Source organism: Chelonia mydas, chromosome 4 (assembly GCF_015237465.2).
Source record: "Chelonia mydas isolate rCheMyd1 chromosome 4, rCheMyd1.pri.v2, whole genome shotgun sequence".
In the NCBI taxonomy this organism is placed as follows: domain Eukaryota; kingdom Metazoa; phylum Chordata; order Testudines; family Cheloniidae; genus Chelonia; species Chelonia mydas.
This window is the reverse complement of record NC_057852.1, coordinates 110,448,658-110,468,152: the sequence shown is the minus strand read 5'-3', so window position 1 is coordinate 110,468,152 and position 19,495 is coordinate 110,448,658. Positions and strand designations below refer to the sequence as shown.

The window sequence follows — 19,495 nt, the reverse complement described above, 5'->3', positions numbered from 1 at the left end:
CTCATAGGCTACCAGAAGCCGTGTGAAGAAAGGAGCGGTTACTCATCTTGTGCAGTTACTAGAGCTCTTTGAGATGTGCGTCCCCAGAAGGGTTCTCCACTTCATGTGCTCATGCATAGATGTGCTTTTGACTGAAGATTTTCAGTAGCAGTGTGTTTGGCCAATGCATGTTCTCCAGACATCCTCATGCCCCATACCGAGGATATGTAAAGCTGCGCAGGCGAACCACCCTCAGTTCTTTCTCTGCTGCGAAGCCCCGGAAGAAGAAACTCCGAAACAAAGACTAAGGAGGACAGACTGTGGTGTGCCCGTAGGGATGCATATCTCAAGGAACTCCAGTTATTGCACAAGGTGAGCAACCTCTCCTTCTTAAAAGTAGCATCCCTATGAGCAATCCACTTCAGTTGACTCCCGAGCAGTATTCCCTGAAGGATTAAGGAGTTTTGGAGCTGGATCTAAGAGTGATGACAGAGCTGGATTGCCAATAGCAGCTTCTAATCTGGCAGCAAGTATAAAAGCATTGTTTGGGGAAAGTATGAATGAAGACCAAGTAGCAGCTCTGCAAATTCCTGCAACTGGAACTATTCTCAATAGCACCAAAGAAATAGACTGGGATCTTGTAAAATTAGTTAATACTCTGGAAGGAGGTGGAACGTTAGCAGCCTCACAGAAAAATATATCCTGAAATCAACCTTAAAACTCTCCAGGAAACTGTGAATCCTTGGATATGTCCACAAATGAAACAAACACTCTAGGAGACTTCCTAAATGGTTTGGTTCTGTCCAGATAGACGGCTAATGCCTTTCTAACATATAAGTACGGAGGACAGCTTCCTCCCTACATTGCTGTGGTTTGTGGGGAGGGGAAAAAAGACAAATGAAAAACTTGGTTACCTAACATGAATGTTAAAAGATATTTAGGTAGGGACTTAGGATGTTGTAACAATTATTTTTCTCTGACGAATACTGTAAAGGGTGAATCTGCCATTAATGAACCCATTTCTCCTGCTCTCTGGGCAGAATTATGGCCACCAAGGAGGATGTCTTCATCGACAAATGAAGCAACAAACATTTAGCCATCGGTTCAAACAGATGTTTCATGAAATAATTAAGAACCAAGTTCAAATTCCATGCAGGAGTAGACTTTCTAACTTGTCGGAAAAAATTAATCAGCCCCTTGATCAATCTTATTTGGGCATAAGCTTTCATGGGTAAAAAACCCACTTCTTCAGATGCATGGAGTGAAAATTACAAATGCAAGCATAAATATACTGACACAAGAGAAGGGAGTTACCTTACAAGTGGAGAACCAGAGTTGACAGGGCCAATTCCATCAGGGTGGATGTGGTCCACTCCCAATAATTGATGAGGAGGTGTCAATACCAAAAGAGGGAAAATTGCTTTTGTAGTGAGCCAGCCATTCCCAGTCCCTATTCAACGCCAAATTAATGGTGTTAAATTTGCAAATGAATTGTAGCTCTGCAGTTTCTCTTTGAAGTCTGTTTTTGAAGCTTTTTGGTTGAAGTATGGCTACTTTTAAATCTGTTATAGAATGTCCAGGGAGATTGAAGGCTCCTACAGACCTTGGGAGGCAGGCCAGTCCTTGCGTACAGACAGCCTCCCAACCTGAAGCAAATACTCAGCAGCAACTACATACCACACCACAGAAACACTAACCCAGGAACCAATCCCTGTAACAAACCCCGTTGCCTACTCTGTTCTCATATCTACTCTACTGACACCATCAGAGGACCTAACCACATGAGCAACACCATCAGGAGCTCATTCACCTGCACATCTACTAATGTGATATATGCCATGATGTGCCAGCAATGCCCCTCTGCCATGTACATTGGCCAAACCGGACAGTCTACGTAAAATAATTAATGGAAACAAATTAGACATCAGGAATAGGAACATACAAAAGCCAGTAGGAGAACACTTCAATCTCCCTGGATATTCTATAACAGATTTAAAGTAGCCATACTTCAACAAAAAAAATCTTCAAAAACAGACTTCAAAGAGAAACTGCAGAGCTACAATTCATTTGCAAATGTACCACCATTTAACATACGGTGGAGTGAGCAAACACAGAAAATCTCTACTTGTGAATGAAAGGCTGCGATAGCCACCAAATGAACCTTGACAGAACTTGTGAAAAGACTTTTTTTTAAATTCCATCAGGCAACTGAGAATAGTGAAGAGGGAAGATAGAGCAGACAAAAACTGTTAGTGGACACACCAGTGGTGAAATCTCTTCCCATTTTTTGAGGTGAGTGTTTCTAGTAGAAATGTTCCTTTGTTCGAACAGAACCAGTTGTACCTCTGTCAAACAGGAAGTTCCTATCACCGAGAACCATTGAGGAGTCAAGCTCAGAGTTAAAAAATCTGACTGGAGACAGCACACGGGGAATGGATGGAGGAGAGGTGAATCAGGTAAAGGTACCAGACTTCTCTCGGCCAAGTCAGTGCAGTGAAGAGGACTTCGGTTTTGTCTTGCCTGATCTTGTTTGCCACTCTCAGGATCAACAGTGTCAGCAGAAATGCATAGAGAAGGCCCTTTATCCAAGAGGACAGGAAGGCATCCCCTATGGACTGAGGATCCAGCCCTCCCCTCAAAAAAAGTTTCCTGAACTTTCTGTTGGCAGTGGTGGGGCAAAGAGATCCCTGGAAAAATCATGGAGCAGGTCCTCAAGGAATCAATTCTGAAACACTTAGAGGAGAGGAAAGTGATCAGGAACAGTCAGCATGGATTCACCAAGGGCAAGTCATTCCTGACTGATCTAATTGCCTTCTATGAAGAGATAACTGGCTCTGTGGATGAGAGGAAAGCAGTGGACATGTTATTCCTTGATGTTAGCAAAGCTTTTCATACGGTCTCCCACCGTATTCTTGCCCGCAAATTAAAGAAGTATGGGCTGAATGAATGGACCATAAGGTGGTCAGAAAGCTGGCTAGATCGTCGGGCTCAATGGATAGTGATCAATGGCTCTATGTCTAGTTGGCAGCTGGTATCAAGCAGAGTGCCCCAAGGGTCAGTCCTGGGGCCAGTTTTGTTGAATATCTTCATTAATGATCCAGAGGATGGCGTGGACTGCACCCTCAGCAAGTTTGCAGATGACACTAAACTGGGAGGAGTGGTAGATACGCTGGAGGGTAGGGATAGGATACAGAGGGACCTCTGATTTGTCTAGGATTGGGCCAAAAGAAATCTGATGAGGTTCAACAAGGACAAGTGCAGAGTCCTGCACTTAGGAAGGAAGAATTCCATGCTCCGCTACAGACTAGGGACCGAATGGCTAGGCAGGAGTTCTGCAGAAAAGGACCTAGGGGTTATGGTGGACGAGAACCTGGATACGAGTCAACAGTGTGCCCTTGTTGCCAAGAAGGCTAATGGCATTTTGGGATGTATAAGCAGGGGCATTGCCAGCAGATCGAGGGACGTGATTGTTCCCTTCTATTCGACATTGGTGAGGCCTCATCTGGAGTACTGTGTCAAGTTTTGGGCCCCACACTACAAGGATGTGGAAAGATTGGAAAGTGTCCAGTGGAGGGCAACAAGAACAATTAGGGGACTGGAACACATGACTTATGAGGAGAGGCTGAGGGAACTGGGATTGTTTAGTCTGCAGAAGAGAAGAATGAGGGGGGATTTGATAGCTGCTTTCAACTATCTGAAAGGAGGTTCCAAAGAGGATGGATCTAGACTGTTCTCAGTGGTACCAGATGATAGAACAAGGAGTAATGGTCTCAAGTTGCAGTGGGGGAGGTTTAGGTTGGATATTAGGGAAAAAAATTTCACTAGGAGGGTGGTGAAACACTGGAATGCGTTACCTAGGGAGGTGGTGGAATCTCCTTTCTTCGACGTTTTTAAGGTCAGGCTTGACAAAGCCCTAGCTGGGATAATTTAGTTGGGGATTGGTCCTGCTTTGAGCAGGGGATTGGACTAGATGACCTCCTGAGGTCCCTTCCAACCCTGATAATCTATTATTCTATTTCTGGAACCCCTCCCAGTCAGAAGAATACATTTGAAAATCTGAAAGTTTAGCTCCCATTCTTAATTTTGGGAGAAGTGCCTGCTCAAATTGTTGATCATGGTGTTTTGTATCCCTGGAAAGTACAAGCTTGAGATGAGTATGTTGACTATACACCAGTTCCATACTTTTAGTGCTTGAGCACAAAAGCAGGGGGCTCTTGCTCCCTCCGCTTAGCCCCAATGATTTATATAGAGCACATCGGCTCTGTTGTCTGTCATGACTATGATGGATTGACCTCTGTTTACGGATACAGGTATTCCTGACAGCCCTTAATTCCACAAAGTTTATGTGCAGAAGACTCTTGGGCAGATGATTTGCCCTGAGTGATGCATGTCCTTAGATGCCCACTCACAACCTATAAGGCATGCTTCTAAAGTTATAATGATGGTGAGGTGGGGGAAGGGCGGTTGCATTGGGTAAAAGGAACTCCTAAACAGACAAACTCCTTCCACAAACTGAGTGAGTCTGGCACCTGATGGACAGACAGCAGCCTGTCTAGACAGCAATTGCTCTGGAGATGGACTGTTCTGAGCCACCGCTGCAGACAGCAAAGATGTAAACTGGCGTGTTGCATTACAAAAGTACAAGCTATCACATGTCTTAGTAGTTGGAGACAATTTCTGGCCAACGTCTGGTGGCTTACTTGAACCTGGGAGATTAGGCTTCTTAAAGTTGTAAGCCTGTCCACAGGGAGGTAAGGTCTGGCTGTTACTGCACCTAGAGAAGCCCCTATTAAGTTTATGTGTTGTTCCCAGCTGATGTAGATAAGCTGCTACCACTGCCACGACTTTTGACAATAACCCTGGGACATACAAGAGAGGATGAAGGGAAGCACTTACTATTGGAAGTGATCCCGGTTGCATGAAACAGACTAACCTTTTGTGAGGGCTGATTTGCGCAGCAAAAGTACATATGTTCTTATGTTTTTTGTTGATAAGAATGGCCATACTAGGTCAGACCAAAGGACCACCTAGCCCAATATCCTGTCTTCCGACAGTGCCCAGTGCCAGGTGCTTCAGAGGGAATGAACAGAACAGGTAACCATCAAGAGATCCATCCCCTGTCACCAGGGTGGATTTGATTTAAATCAAATTGATTTAAATCATTAGTCAGGAAGACTTGATTTAATCATGGATTTCTACATAAAAGTGCGTTCTTGTTGGCTGTTATAACCTTAATAGATATTCCTCATAACTCAGAGATAGATATAGGTTTCATTTTTATAAGGTACACAGTATACATTTTTAAAGTGTTTTTTTTTTAAACTTTTCAGATTAATTTTCTGATACAGCTTTAAAATTAATGATCATTTGGTTATTTCATTTACCAAAGGTAACTGAAGCAGATATTTATGAAGTCATTGGGAGGTGAACTATCTCCAATTCAACAGGTTAATCATTAATATTTGGAGGATTTTCTTGCCAGGCTGTATTAGGAGGAGAACATCACCAGACAGACATTTAAATTGTTTTATTTAACTACAACAACAACATTATGTATTCTGGATTTTTTTTCTTCAACAACAAATATATAATATTTTCACAAAACAAGCATATGAATTTTTGAATTTAGTTAAACATTCAAGTTTTCTAAAAGCAGGTTTGTTTTTGTTTAAATTGTTTTTAACTAAAATAGTTAAATGAAATATTAAAAATTAAATCGACTATGTCAGCCAGGTCAACATGAGAAACTTAAAATACTGGCTTCTGCAACTAACTCAGTTGTCTTCACTGTCCTTTTCCTGTTTGTTCATAATCTGGAAAAGAAAAACAAGCTTTCCTGCTTTTTCAGGTCCCAAACGATTTCTCAATTTGGAATGAATTAGTTCAAAGGAAGAAAATATTCTTTCTACACTGGCAGAAGAAGCTACTGCTGTTAAAAGTGAGATCATCACTTCAACACTCTCTGAATCCAAGTTCTTAAGTGACTGCCACCAGTTCACTGGTGTGACTTTCTTTAAAACATCATCAACAAACATATATTTTCTTGAATGGTTCACCCTTAGCTCTGAAGTTTATTATAGTTGGCATTATGGAGGGATGATTGCTGGATGCCCATGTCCTAGCCAACTCCTCCTCTTCAGCAGTTAAGGTTTGACCCTGGTACCGAATATTGAGAAAGTTTGCAAGAAAATGAGCTGGAGATAGTGCTTGTCCCATTCGTTTTTTTTAATGCTTGTAATTTAGCTCTGTCATTGCATATTTCTGTGTTTAAGATCTCACTCGGTTCCTTCCAAATTTCAACAGCGTCAACAATAAAACAGCTATTTCCCTGCATTTTGTTCAAGGCTACAGAAATAGACTTCAGGGTACTCGGCATGCATTCAACGTTTCTCTTAAGCCCAATGTTGAGAACTTTGGTTGTGACAGTGCCATCTATTTTTTCAAATTTTGTTCACAAACTGACATCAGATTAGGCCAGTTCTTGATATAGTGCTCAAAACAGTCCACTACGGAGTTCCATCACATGTCTTGTGGGCGAATTAGCTTGGTTCCTCCCACTTTTTTCAGAGCAGCTGCTGCAAAGCGGTTGTCACGGAAGTATTTTGCAATTTCAACAACATTAGCCTTTATTTCTGGAACACTGAAGTCTTTGGCTAGGAGGTGCATCAAATGACCACTGCAACCGTATAGTATTAGCTTGGGACTCTCTTCTAAATTTCTTTTCGTCTTGGATACATTTGCAGCATTGTCTGTGACCAACCTGCATACTAGACATTTGAAATTTTTTTTCACCGTTTGTTATAGCTTTTACTGCTACTTCTTGTAAGTATTCTGCTGTGTGCGCATTTCCTGATGTATCAGTTGTTTCTGGAGGGAAGTTCTTCCCTCCTTCTGTTGTCACACAAGCACATACAACAGCATCATTGTGGACATTGTTCCACCCATCAAGACTCAGGTTAACAATTTCACCCTCTAGACCTTTTGCACACTGCTCAATTTCTCTTTCATACACTTTATCCAGCAATTTGCCTGTTGCATCTGCTCTGTTGGGTGGACTGTCTCCTGGTCTTAATGACTGAACCATGTTAATGAAGTGTGGATTCTCAATCATACAGAAAAGAGAATTGGTTGCATAAACAAACCAGGCAATTTTTTCATCAATCACCTCTTTTTGTAATCTGCTGGTTCTTATCACAAAGTTATCTATGGTTGTTTCTGGATGATTTTTTCTTCTTTTTGCTACAGGTGATATACTGTGGCTATGTGACATACATGATGTGACTGAAACACTATCCCTGGCAGATAACTCTGAAACTACAGAAAATAATGGTGATCTTGAAGGTGGATAGTCTTCAGAATCCTGTATGTTGAGGATGGATTCTCCTAAACAAAATAAGTCAATGCAGTTATTTATTATTACTATACTGCTCATTTAGAATTATTCATTGCATTCACTGACACTTAGGCAGATCTTCCTTTTACGGTTTCACCTTCAAAGTAGTACTATTTCAGCTATTTATTTTTTTAATCACAACTGCATCTAAAATGATAGTACCATAGAATAACAACTATATATTTTTGCTCAAATATGAGAATTCAAGAATAGTCCAGAAGGAAGACAAGCAGTCCTTAAGAAAGAAGTATGAAATAAAAAAAGTTTACCAACCTGAAGATCCTGCATGTTCAGACAAATTTCTTTCATCAACTTCAACGCAGCTTCCTCCTGAGAAGGAACACTTCTCATGATGTTGTTTCATCTGGGCAACCAGGCCTTGCATTTCTTTGTTGCGCTGTTTGCATTTTGCACGCATGCCTGTCTTACCCACAGGTAGAGGAACTTCATTAAAATATTCCCAAACTGGGTCTCTCTTACGGCCTGCTGCCATTATAGGTTTTCCCTTCTAGTGAGAGAATGGTATGGTAGATCTCAAATAATGAAGGTTACACTCAGAAAGACCTCAAGACTTCTGAAATATGCTGCTTAAACAGTTTCACTTTTGTTTCTATTGCCTATCCCTCCCTTCTCACATTTATCTCCAGACTTCTTCTCCTTGTCCAGAACAGTCTTCTATCCATTGGACTTTTTGAAATTTTGCACATTTAGAGAGAGGTAAGGGATTGACTCTTCGTACACAAAAATTTGCAGATAGACAACAGGGTTGAGGTCTGTTCTCTCTCTCGCTCATTCATATATATGATATTTATTTATTTAAAACATTTTTTATGTTAACAATCATGTTTTCTCTGGAGACACAAATCCACAGTTTGAGAACTGCAAAACTAAGCATCTATGATGGTATCTTCTAGACTGAGCACTGAATCCCATTGGGTAGATAGAAAGATTAACCTAAATAATCTATACAGAAGCCCTTGGAACCCCTAAGATTGGGTCCCCAATCCGTGAACTATTGGAACTCATTTGGAACTCATTTACAAAACTTTTCTTAAACATTACATGAATATTTTGTTTTGTATTATAGAATTAGAATTTATAATCCCTATTCCATGATGAGATATCTTTGAGTTATAATGTATCTTAGTTTATCAAAAAAATCTGATTTAAATAAAAAAATCCGATTTAATTTTTTTTTTTTAAAATCATTGTTGTTTTTTTTTTAATCCAGGCTGCCTGTCACCCATTCCCAGCTTCTGGCAAACAGAGGTCAGGGACACCATCCCGGCCCATCTTGACTAATAGTCATTGATCCTCCATTAATTTATCCAGTTCTTTTTTGAACCCTGTTATAGTCTTGGCCTTCATAACATGCTCTGGCAAAGAGTTCCACAGTTTGACTGTGCATTATGTGAAAAAATACTTCCTTTTGTTTGTTTTAAACCTGCTGCGTATTAAATTTCATTTGGTGACCCCTAGTTCTTGTCCTGAAGTTCGAGGGCTGCAAACCAATTCCCTGAATCTAATGATGGAATTATAGCTGTGAGGGTCACCATCCTGAATTTCTGTGATTTCCCAAAGGTATTTAGGAGTCTGAGACACAGTATCAGCCTCTGTTCTTTTTGGGAAGAGAAAATACTTGGAATAGAATCCTTTCCTCTTGTGCAGGACTGGAACTAGTTCTGTGGCCCCTCCTGTCTCAGCAAGTGTTCGTAAGATGAGTCTGTGAAAAGCGACAGTGAAGGGGGGTGGCATGGAAGTGACCTGGATTGGGTAAGCCAATGTTATAACCTCCAAAGCCCATTTGTAGGATGTAATCGGCTCCCATGCAGGTTAGAAAAGGGAGAGATGGTCTCCAGGCACAGGGAGGTGGAAAGAATGGTGCAGCTGAAGGTTCCTGAGGTAGCGTTGTTCTCGACTGTCAACCAAACCCTCAGAATTGCCTTTTGAACAATGAGGATGGCTGGATGGTTGTGGTAGCAGGTCTCTTTTTTTTTTGATATCTTGGCCTCTTTTTGGCTGGTTCAGTAGATATATGATAGCTGGAAAATTGGGGTGTGTGGAATCTCTGTACCATTTGTGACCTACTAAATATCCTCTTGTTTGCAGATGTATAAACATTAAGAGACCTGAGTGTTTATCTCAATTCCTGTGCAAGTGTTCATCGCTAGATTCAGAAAAAAACTTAAGTCCATCAAAAGGGAGGTCTTCTACAGCATTTTGGACTTCCACAGGAAAACCTGACAGCTTCAACCAAGATATTGGACACATGACAACAGCAGTAGAGCTGAAATGAGCTGCAGTCTCGGCTGTACCTAGAGGGGCCTGCATCTGTTATGATGTCCCATAAGGTGTTCAACAGAGGTGTTGGAATTTACTGTACTTAGTGTGGTTATATTTTGCCACCAGAGCTTGAGAACCCAAACTGCAGGGTCACAGAATAATAGCTCTTATGATCTTTCCTGGGTATCTGGCTGGTGAATCTTGCCCATATGCTCAGGGTTCAGCTGATCACCATATTTGGGGTTGAGAAGGAATTTTCCTCCAGGGCAGATTGGAAGAGGCCCTGGCGGTTTTTCACCTTCCTCTGTAGCATGGGGCATGGGTCACTTGCTGGAGGATTCTCTGCACCTTGACGTCTTTAAACCATGATTTGAGGACTTCAATGGCTCAGATATAGGTAAGAGGTTTATTGCAGGAGTGGGTAGGTAAGATTCTATGGCATGCATTGTGCAGGAGGTCAGACTAGATGATCATAATGGTCCCTTCTGACCTTAATATCTATGAATCTATGAGAACAATGAACTAGTGGTCCTTATTATAAGGTGTAGATTTTGTATAGTGTTGGCTGCCATGCTCACTGACAGCTTCTACTAACTAAGAAATTTGGTGGAGGGTGAGAAAATAAATATACAGAATTTCTGTCTAGAACGTAATACCTTTTGTCAGTTCATTTATGCATCAGTGATACCATAGGTGGCATCTGCCAGATTGTCTTGACAGGTTCCAGTAAGGCCTCATTCACGAGGAGAGCCACTTCAACAGAGGTGGTTGTGTGTAAAATGTCAAGACCTTTTGCTGCAACTATTGGACCTCCTCTAAAGGGATCTACAGTATGGCAGCAATATGTTTCATCAGCTCTTGAAATTGCTTTAAGTAGTCAGTGAGAGTATAGCCTTACATCCAGTGAAGATGATAAAATAGTAGTTTGAGGTGTTATCTCCTTATCTGTTCTAGCCTCTTGCCCCTCAAGAGACTGCTCTTGCAGGTGGGGCTGTTCAGGAAGTGACGGAGCAGGGAAGTGTTCTCCTCAATGATCCCCACAGGAGTAGCTAGGAGCCCTTGAGAATTGCTGACAATAGGCAGCTCTCGGGTCCCAGTATGGCCACTGAGGGGGACCACAAGGTAGAGAATGAGGCATCCAGTGCTGGTCAAACTAATGAAAAGGAATAAGAGATTATTTGTGCTTTGGTATTTTTCTGAGCGAATGGGAGATATCCCTTTATAAGTGGGTGACTCCTGTACAGATATTTAAGAATCCAAGGAGTCATCCTCGACATATTCCAAACGAGGGGCAGCTAAAAAGGGTGAAGATGGTTGTCTGCCTGTGGTAATAGGTACCAGAGAACTAGGAGGTACCGATGAAAGATAAGGCCTTGGTGACTCAGAAGATCTGACAAACGTTCCGTACCCATTAACAAAAGGAGATTCTGACTCATCCAAATGCAGTCTCTGGAGCACCTAAATTTCTGTGAAACTTAGCGCATCTGCACTATGAGTGAATGAGGCTCTGAACTGGCTGAGGTCAGTACCAAGGATGTTGTTTGCTGCATCAGTACTTGTTGAGTGGATTATGTTGGTACTGATGTTGATGACTTCAAAGGCACTGTGTAGTGATCTGAGACACCTGTTTAGGTATCAAGGGGTCTGAAGACAGCATAAGCTTCCTACATAACTGCCATACTGGGTCAGACCAAAGGTTCATCTAGCCCAGTATCCTGTCTTCCGACAGTGGCCAACGCCAGGTGCTTCAGAGGGAATTAACAGAACAGGTATCATCAAGTAATCCATCCCCTGTCACCCATTCCCAGCTTCTGGCAAAAGAGACTCTAAGCACTCTTCTTGGTGCAATGTGCTTAAGAGTCCCTACTGCAATGGTCGGGCTTCAGTGCAGAGAACAATTTCCATGGCTCTTGGATGAACAAGAAGTCTTTAACAAGCTGCCAGTACCAGAGCAGGCTGGAGTCTCAGATTTATCCCATCTGGAACCAGATTTTCTGGAATGGTCAGATTTTGGCAATGACCACATCTTTGACAGAGGCTGTCTGTGAGAAAATTTAAAAGTCCTCTTTTTGGGTGCCTTATCGATACCCTTTCTACTCTTATCCCACAAAACTCGGTGAATGGGGTACTGAGGTTGATGGGGCGCTGTGTTCACTCAGAGGCTGATGTACAGAGCGGTTACCCAGACCTGTATACAAGGCTGGTTGCAGGGATTGCTACATCATAAGAAGTCTAAATTTAATTACCCTGTTTTTTTGAGATCTGCTTTTAATAGATAAGCAGATTTTACCCTTTAATGGTACATGGTTGTCTACCAGACAGTGGAAGCACCAGGAATGTCCATCACTAACTGAAAATCGGTTCCTGGTGGGTGAAGCAGCATTTGAATCCCAGCATAACTCTGCAAATATTATTCCTGAAGATCAGCCTTCAAGGGAAGGCCAGAGGAGGGGAAAAAAGGGTGTTAAGAAGAAGAAAACAAGTTAAGATAATATCAAACTATAAAACTGTGCTACAACAATAAGAAATAAGTAAACTAAACTAAATTATCAGAAAAGGCTGAGTTATGAACTCCGTTTGAAACAGTCATACTAGGCACTCCATCTCAGGCCAAACGGAAGTTGAGAAGTAACTTAAGGTGTTTTGCCCACGCAGCTCTATATAACCACCGTAACGGGGAAGAGGATGGCAGGTCAAATGAGCACTGCTACTGAACATCTCCAATCAAAGGTGCACACAAACTTGAAGTGAAGCACCCGTAAGAACACTACTCGTAGAAGAACAGAACTTTACCACACCCATGGGACAATTCACATGTGCTCCTTTCTTTTTGTGCTCATTGGCAACCCCAGAACGGGTGGACTGTCCACCAGGGCTCAGCTGGAGGGCTGAGCATCTTCTAACTGGTCTAGCACATATCTATACTTGGACTAGTACGCTAGAGTGCCCAGATGTTGCAGACCTGAGGCTGGGTGAATGCAAAGGCCTGGTTCGGGCAGCAAGGGGTGCTCCGGACAGGAACATTATGACAAAGGATAACAGAAATCAACAGGGATTTTTACAAACATTTGTTGAGCATTCTCCCCAGACTTTTGGAATTTCACCTGGGATTTTAACCAAAACTTTTGGATTTCTCATTTTGTTTTCAGCTCTACTTTGGCTCAATTCATCAATTTTAATACTAGATTTTGAAAGACATAAGGAGAGTTGTTCAAAAATGATTAGTATAAGAAAGTGAACAGTTGCTACTGGATCAAACGTAACAGAAACCTCCAAAAATCCTGCAAGTAACACAAGTAAAAAGCAGGGAGGCAGAAGAGCTAAAGGATATGTTGGCAACAATTGTAAAAATTGGCCTTTGAATACATTTCTTTTGGAATTAGAAGACTGTAGTTAACATAATACAAATCACTTCCACACTTAAAGTGTCTTAATTATTTGAATAATCACAGGACTATCTAATAGCCAACCTTGTTGTTTTGGGGTTAGTGCACTACCTTTTGCAAGATCAGACTCCACTCACATAGGCCAGCAGGAGCTGAAAGAACTTTAGAGGCAGCACAATTAGATTTTGCTAAGACAGGAATACCTCTGAGTCTGAACTAACCTCTATAGGCAAGAGAAGAGTAGGGATAAGGAACATAGAACTGAAAGGCACCTCCTGGTTCATCAAATCCTTTCCTCTGCTATCACAGGCAGCCCCATCACATAATCCCATTCTTAAACTTATCAAGCTCCACCTGAAACCTAGTTAGGTTGTTTGCCCCCACTATTCCCATCGGAATGCTGTTCCAGAACCTCACACCTCTGATGGTTAGCAACCCTCTAATTTTCAGCCTACATATATTCGTGACCAATTTATACCCATTTGTCCTTGTGCCAATGGTTATCCTTTAGCTAAAATAGCTCTTCTCTCTCCCTCGTTTTTATTCCCAATGTATTTAGAGAGAGCACTCATATCCCCTCTCTCAGCCTTTAGTTACTCAGGCTAAACATGCTGAGCACTTTTAGTCTTATCTCATAAGACAGACGTCTCTATTCCATGATCATCCTCCTAGTCCTCTCTACACCTATTCCAGTTTGAATTAATCTTTCTTGGGATGACCAAAACTACACACAGTATCGGAGGGGGTCCAAACACAACAAAATTCACCGTGGAAATCAAGTCGGGGGAGGTCAGGATATGGAGGGTTTTGGCATCTAGGGAATAAGGGTTTGGAAGCACAGAAAGACTTGAATAGCTTGCAGGAAAGATCATTTTGTTGTAAAAGAGAACTGCAATGGATGGTGCCTGTCTTAGCTTATGGCTGCTTGGAAGGACTCAAATCACCCTGACTGTACTGCTCCCTGCTCTGCTTGTGACTCCACTTCTTAACCTCTACTGCAACTGCCTCCGGTTTTCCATCTTCTCTTGCATAGAGGTCTGATTCTGTAAGGTGCAGAGCAAGACCCCTTCAAGTCCTATGGATTTCAATGGGAGCCGCTGGGGCTCTGTACTTCTGAAAAATCAGGCCATTCTTATTTAGAAAGCTCAATAGGAATTTAGATGTTATATACTTGTACTTAGTTTGAAAATTTGGGCCTAAGCATTTCGTGTATTTCCAGACAAAAACTGCATTAAGATGGAGTTATGTTTGAGAGTACATCTCAATATTTTAATAAAATGAACATACTTGGATGTTGTAATTGTTCCAAAACTAATCAAAACCTAGAAAATTCAGAGTTAAGGTTAAACTTAAAAATATCCAAAGATATTAACTCTGCCCTGTAGTAATATAATGCAATAACTATGCTAGTCTGAAAATGCATTTTACTATTTGCGGGTCAAGATGAGAGGAAAAGGATTTTTAAAAACACATTAGATTTTTTCATATTTCTTTTTCCTAACCATTCACCTCTTCCCCATAGCAGCTTCTCTAAGACTGGGGAAGGGAATGGGTGACTTTTGGTATGTCATCTAACTGAAAAAGCATCTTTGTTCCATAGCCTCTGGGAACCACCACTGGAATAATGAAAACCCATCTTATAAAAATCAGTTGAAAGAGACCCCAAAAGAGAAAGAGAAGGAAGAAATGGGCAGAATCTGGCTAACTTTCAGATCTGTTGCTTAGTAGAAAACAGATACTACATCATCTCTGGCTTTTCTGAAATGTCCTACTAAATTTCTGTAACTGCCTAAATCTATATTAGACTGAGCTTCTATATACAAAACAGAATTTTTCAACCATGAATGCCTGTAGAAAAACCAAATGCCACAAGCACATATTTAGCAGATGGATTTGTGACATTGTAGGATGCCCCAAGATCTACTGAAGTACCTTCATGATGTCTTTAAAAAATTCTATCTTTGCTCTCAACATAAGAGGCCACATGGAATGAGCCTCAAATTTGCTGCTCGCTATTTGCATTACAGTAACTCCCAGAGGCTCCAACTAAACTGGTCATATGTGAAGTCTGTGGTAGGTTTAGTCCAATTTCTGAACCATAAGACTATCCTTCCTTGTAACAGCAGACCTACCTACCTGCTAAATATTTGGATTCTTTTCCCCCAAAGTCAAAGAGTTTGATCAAGAACACTGTGAAAATACCAAAAAGTATCAAAGAACAGCATAGTGATAGGGAAAAAAAATTCATGCCCTTTTTCCAGGAAGCCAGTAGAGGGAGTTAGATTTCCTGCATGTTGATGGGACAGAGACAGGTTATTTCCGTACCTCTTAAACTTCCTTTAGAAGTTCTTTGCTCATACAGCAATTCTCTTTCTGTTCACTTTCAAAGTATCAAGCAACTTACCGGAACCTCAACTAAAGCAGTATCCATAAACAGCTGATATCTGACCTACCAATTACTGGAAGATCCATGGACACTCACTGGAGGGGTAAAAGTAATAATAATAATAAAAAAAAACAACTCAGCCCTGCTTATTATGTCTCCTCTGAATAGGAAGAATGATTTTTCTGACACAGCATCACTGATTCATAGGAGACCAAAGGAGGTAGGTAAGACTAAAATATTGCACTTTTCAGGGAAGACTTGGGAGCCTGATGTGCATGTTTCTGGTGCTAAAGAAAATCCAGATCTCCTCAAGGTCTCTCTCACACTGAAAGTTCCTCTATAGAGACATAAGAAGATGGTGGGTGGGTTTGTCCTACAGTTGGCTAGAATCCCCAAAGTATAGAGGAGCTCTGTGGGGAGAAACTTTTCCAGATACCACCACCAAGAAGAAGTAGAACAAGTGGAAGCTGAAGGCAGACACCACATCCCAAGCTTAACTTAGAAGCAGCAAGAGGAACCTCCCGCCAGGACAGGCCATGGAGCAGAGCCCTGATTAATCTGCAACAGATGATTCTAAGGTGCACTGAGGTGACACCACAGCTGAGCTTTCTATTCACTCAAAAGTGAGATAAGACTGACTTGGACTCAAATGAAGCCAAGAAAAAAAGCAGGATTGAAATCCCCTAGTTTCTCAGATGTCAAAGTCTTTAAAGCAGGCCTATGCTGAATACACAGATCAAAAAGTCCCATCAATGCAGACAAAGAATCCAGCCTCCTTGATTTTAAGGAGCTACTCCATATTTTCTCCATCCTGTAGCCAGGTAAAGAAAGAAAAGACAGCCACTCTTCCTTTTTTATTTTCCTTGGGAAAGGGTGAAACACCATTCTCTTCCATCTCTTTCTAGTTGCTTAGAAGAGAGCGAAGTGCCACTCCTACTTCCACTGACACACATGAAGAAACAGGTGAAGGAAGCAGATCTTTTTCTAGCACCTGGATTAGTCGCTGCTCTGTTTGAAACACAATAGGCAGAACAGATACAAAGAATGTAGCTCGGATACATATGTGCGTGTCGTAGAGAGCAGAGTACACTTATGACTGGTGCTCTGTTGTCCAATTAGTCTAGTAGGTCTCAGAAGAGTATTAAGCGGAAGTCAAAACTACCAGGCAGGAACTGAACTCTTGCAAATATTTATCACCAAATTCAAGGGAGAGAAAGAGTTGTGTAGCCCTTCTAGCAGGTGACTAGTTTATTCCCAAGTTAGCATCAAGAGCCAAACTGACTTGTCATCCATGCTACATACCCCACGAAATTACCAGGGTCGAAATCAGTGACAGCAGTCATGGAAGTGAAAATGTGGAGTTACTGAATGCTATCAAATAACAGGTTTCAATCACTAACTTGGTTGGATTTAGAGTAGCAACTATGAGATAAGAAGAACTATATCTCGTTACTAAACCCTTGAGATATCCAATTTCCCCCTTTAAAAAAGCATTTTCTTGTAAAAATAGAAAAAGCAGCTTAAGAACAGAAAAATATTTAAATGCTTCAAGAATCCAGGGACCAAAAGGGATAAGAATGCATCATAGGGGAAGGTAGAATTCAGGAACAAAATGAAACTGGAGGATAGCAACAGCAGGAGAGGAGTGGTAAGCACCACTGCGCCCGCTGGTCCAAAAAGAAGGGGGGGGGGGGGGAGGAGAGAGAGAGAGAGAGAGAAAGGAAAAGAAGGAATAAAAGACAAATAAAATAAAACTCAGACCTCAAAACTGGAGTAATAAAAGCAATCTGGGATTGAAAAATTATCCCTAAATCATGTGATTATTCAAAACTTTTACGGCATAATTTAATGTGAAAGACATGCTTCTATTACCTTTCTTTCGAAAGAGTGCATTTAGGTAATTTTCTGCTTGGCATTCAATCTTATCAGTGTTGGACTGGCCCTGAGATGATAGTTCCTCTGTTGGTGTTGACTGTGAAGAACCAATAACTGGGATACGCTCCTAGAAAATGTAAGATGGCAACAGATCTCAATAACAATTATAGCTTGTTTTCAGAACCCAGGACATGAATGAATAGCATAAATAAAAAAGATTTCTGCCAACTTAACATTCCTCCCTTATGCCCCAGCCAAAACAAACCGTGTGAATCCATATGGGAAATTTCATTCTCCAAGCTCTATTTTTAGACCCAATATTTCAAAAAAATAAGTTTCAACAATTTATATCACATTCATACTTACACTGACTGTTTCTTTGTGTAAGTTACAAAAGGAACATTTTTCATCCATTGACCAGTCAGTCAGCTCTTCTGGCTCACAGTCTTAAAAGAAAAACAATTAAAAAATTTTATTTAAAGATGAGCAAATATAGATTGTTTAAAAAGGAACAAAGTGTGATCAATTACAAAGTTAAAATTTCTAGTCTAACATGTATTTATTAGTATGATTTAGTTGGTAGAGATCAGAAGGCTCTGAGTTCAATTCCCACATCAGGATACTTGGGATCAATGCTGACAATGGAGGATGGGGGTGTTATTCTTTAAATGAAAGATAAAACCCAGTGGCCACTCTGGCTGTCTCTTGTGGTTATCCAAGTCATATTTAAAGATCCTATGACTCTTTTCAAAAGGCAGCATATTAACCTGAGAGCCCTGGTTAATATTCTTCCTTTCAATAACAAAAGATTTGAATGTTAAAGCAACTTGTAAGCTACTAATTAGGGCACAGTGGCTTTGCCATTTAGCCATGCATATGTACTACTACCGTGCAGTAACTAATGTTGTACTGATACTGCATATAAATCAACATTCTACTGTAGCACTAGAATAATATATAAAACTTCCTAAATACAATATACAGAATATCAATACAGTAATTGAACAATCTCATCTCTATTTCAATGAATATATACAATATATAACCATTCTCTTCCTTCTTTCGTCAAAAACCAAAACAGAGCTGCCACATGCCAAAGTCTTGATTTTACTCTGCTAAATAATTCAAGAAAATTTCAAAAACAAAATGAAAGAACACAACAATGAACAGTTTTATTATTTTTTTTCATGTGAACATTATATTTGTGAAAAGCTGCCAGACTGACAAATCCAGAGACTGAATTCCTCTATCAACAGACCAGATACAGCACTGTCAGCACTTGTATAAACTTGAATGGAGCTCAGTAGCAGAAAACAGTAGTACCTAAAAGCTGAAAAAGAAGCTTTATGTAAAACAAACATTCTTGTTGAATGGCCATGTGAGAAATAAAATAAAAAAGGGCAAAAGTCAAAGAATCTAAGAATTCTGAACCTAAATGAATATATCAAAATGGAACATTTAATAATAAACATAACATTTTGCTGTGGGAATTGTGTTATATTAATTGATTCCTAGTTGAATTCAGAGCATGATGTCGACACATTCTGCATGAATTAATATCATACAATTCACTGTCTTATGACATAATTAAACATATATTCATTCTCATTGCTCCTCTCCAGGTTCAATCTCAGGTGTTAAGGCCTTGTCTACTCTAGGAAAAAGAACTGTTATTGACAATGACTGTCAGCAATCAGTTTAGCTGGATCTGTAGTTGAAACTCTGACACTGTAGGAGCAAAGAGGGACATACTGTTTGAGCCATAATTTCCAAAACTGTAATTAAAAACTTATCTGAGTGAGTTGCTGAAACAGTACGGAACACAGTTTGGCCTTGCCTACAATTTGAACTAAAGAGTTTTCAATATTGGTTCAATTAAACTGACTGCTGACAATCAGTGCTAGTAACCATTGGATTTAATAGTGTAGACAAGGCCAGACAAAATTTCTGCAGAAAAGTCTAAATTCACAGATGATACCTTGCGGTTCTAACACAACATTATGCATACTGGAGAAGTGCCTGGTATCCATGGCAAATAAAAGTCAGATGCCACCCCATATTCCAAGTGCATGGCCTTTAAATGTCAATGTGGCAAGGGAATTCTGCCACCTTCCAGTGAAGTGAAGGGGTTCAACTAACTCCTTCAGTATCAAACAGTTTCTAATGAAGATTATTATATTTCACATAACTAGT

General features: G+C 40.6%; 1 protein-coding gene across 14 annotated transcripts in view; it reads right to left on the bottom strand.

Annotated features, from left to right (window-relative positions):
* The window catches only part of LCORL (ligand dependent nuclear receptor corepressor like), a 183,669-nt gene that overhangs the window by 77,048 nt on the left and 87,126 nt on the right, over positions 1-19,495 (bottom strand). For all 14 annotated transcript variants that reach the window (XR_006290178.1, XM_043544599.1, XM_043544600.1 and 11 more), the window contains 2 exons: positions 17,669-17,748; positions 17,300-17,429 (listed from right to left, as the gene is read on the bottom strand). Coding sequence is in view for 13 of the 14 variants with exons in the window: in XM_043544599.1 (XP_043400534.1) it covers positions 17,300-17,429; positions 17,669-17,748 (210 nt within the window). In the remaining variant the exon portion in view is untranslated. The remainder of the gene's footprint in view (positions 1-17,299; positions 17,430-17,668; positions 17,749-19,495) is intronic.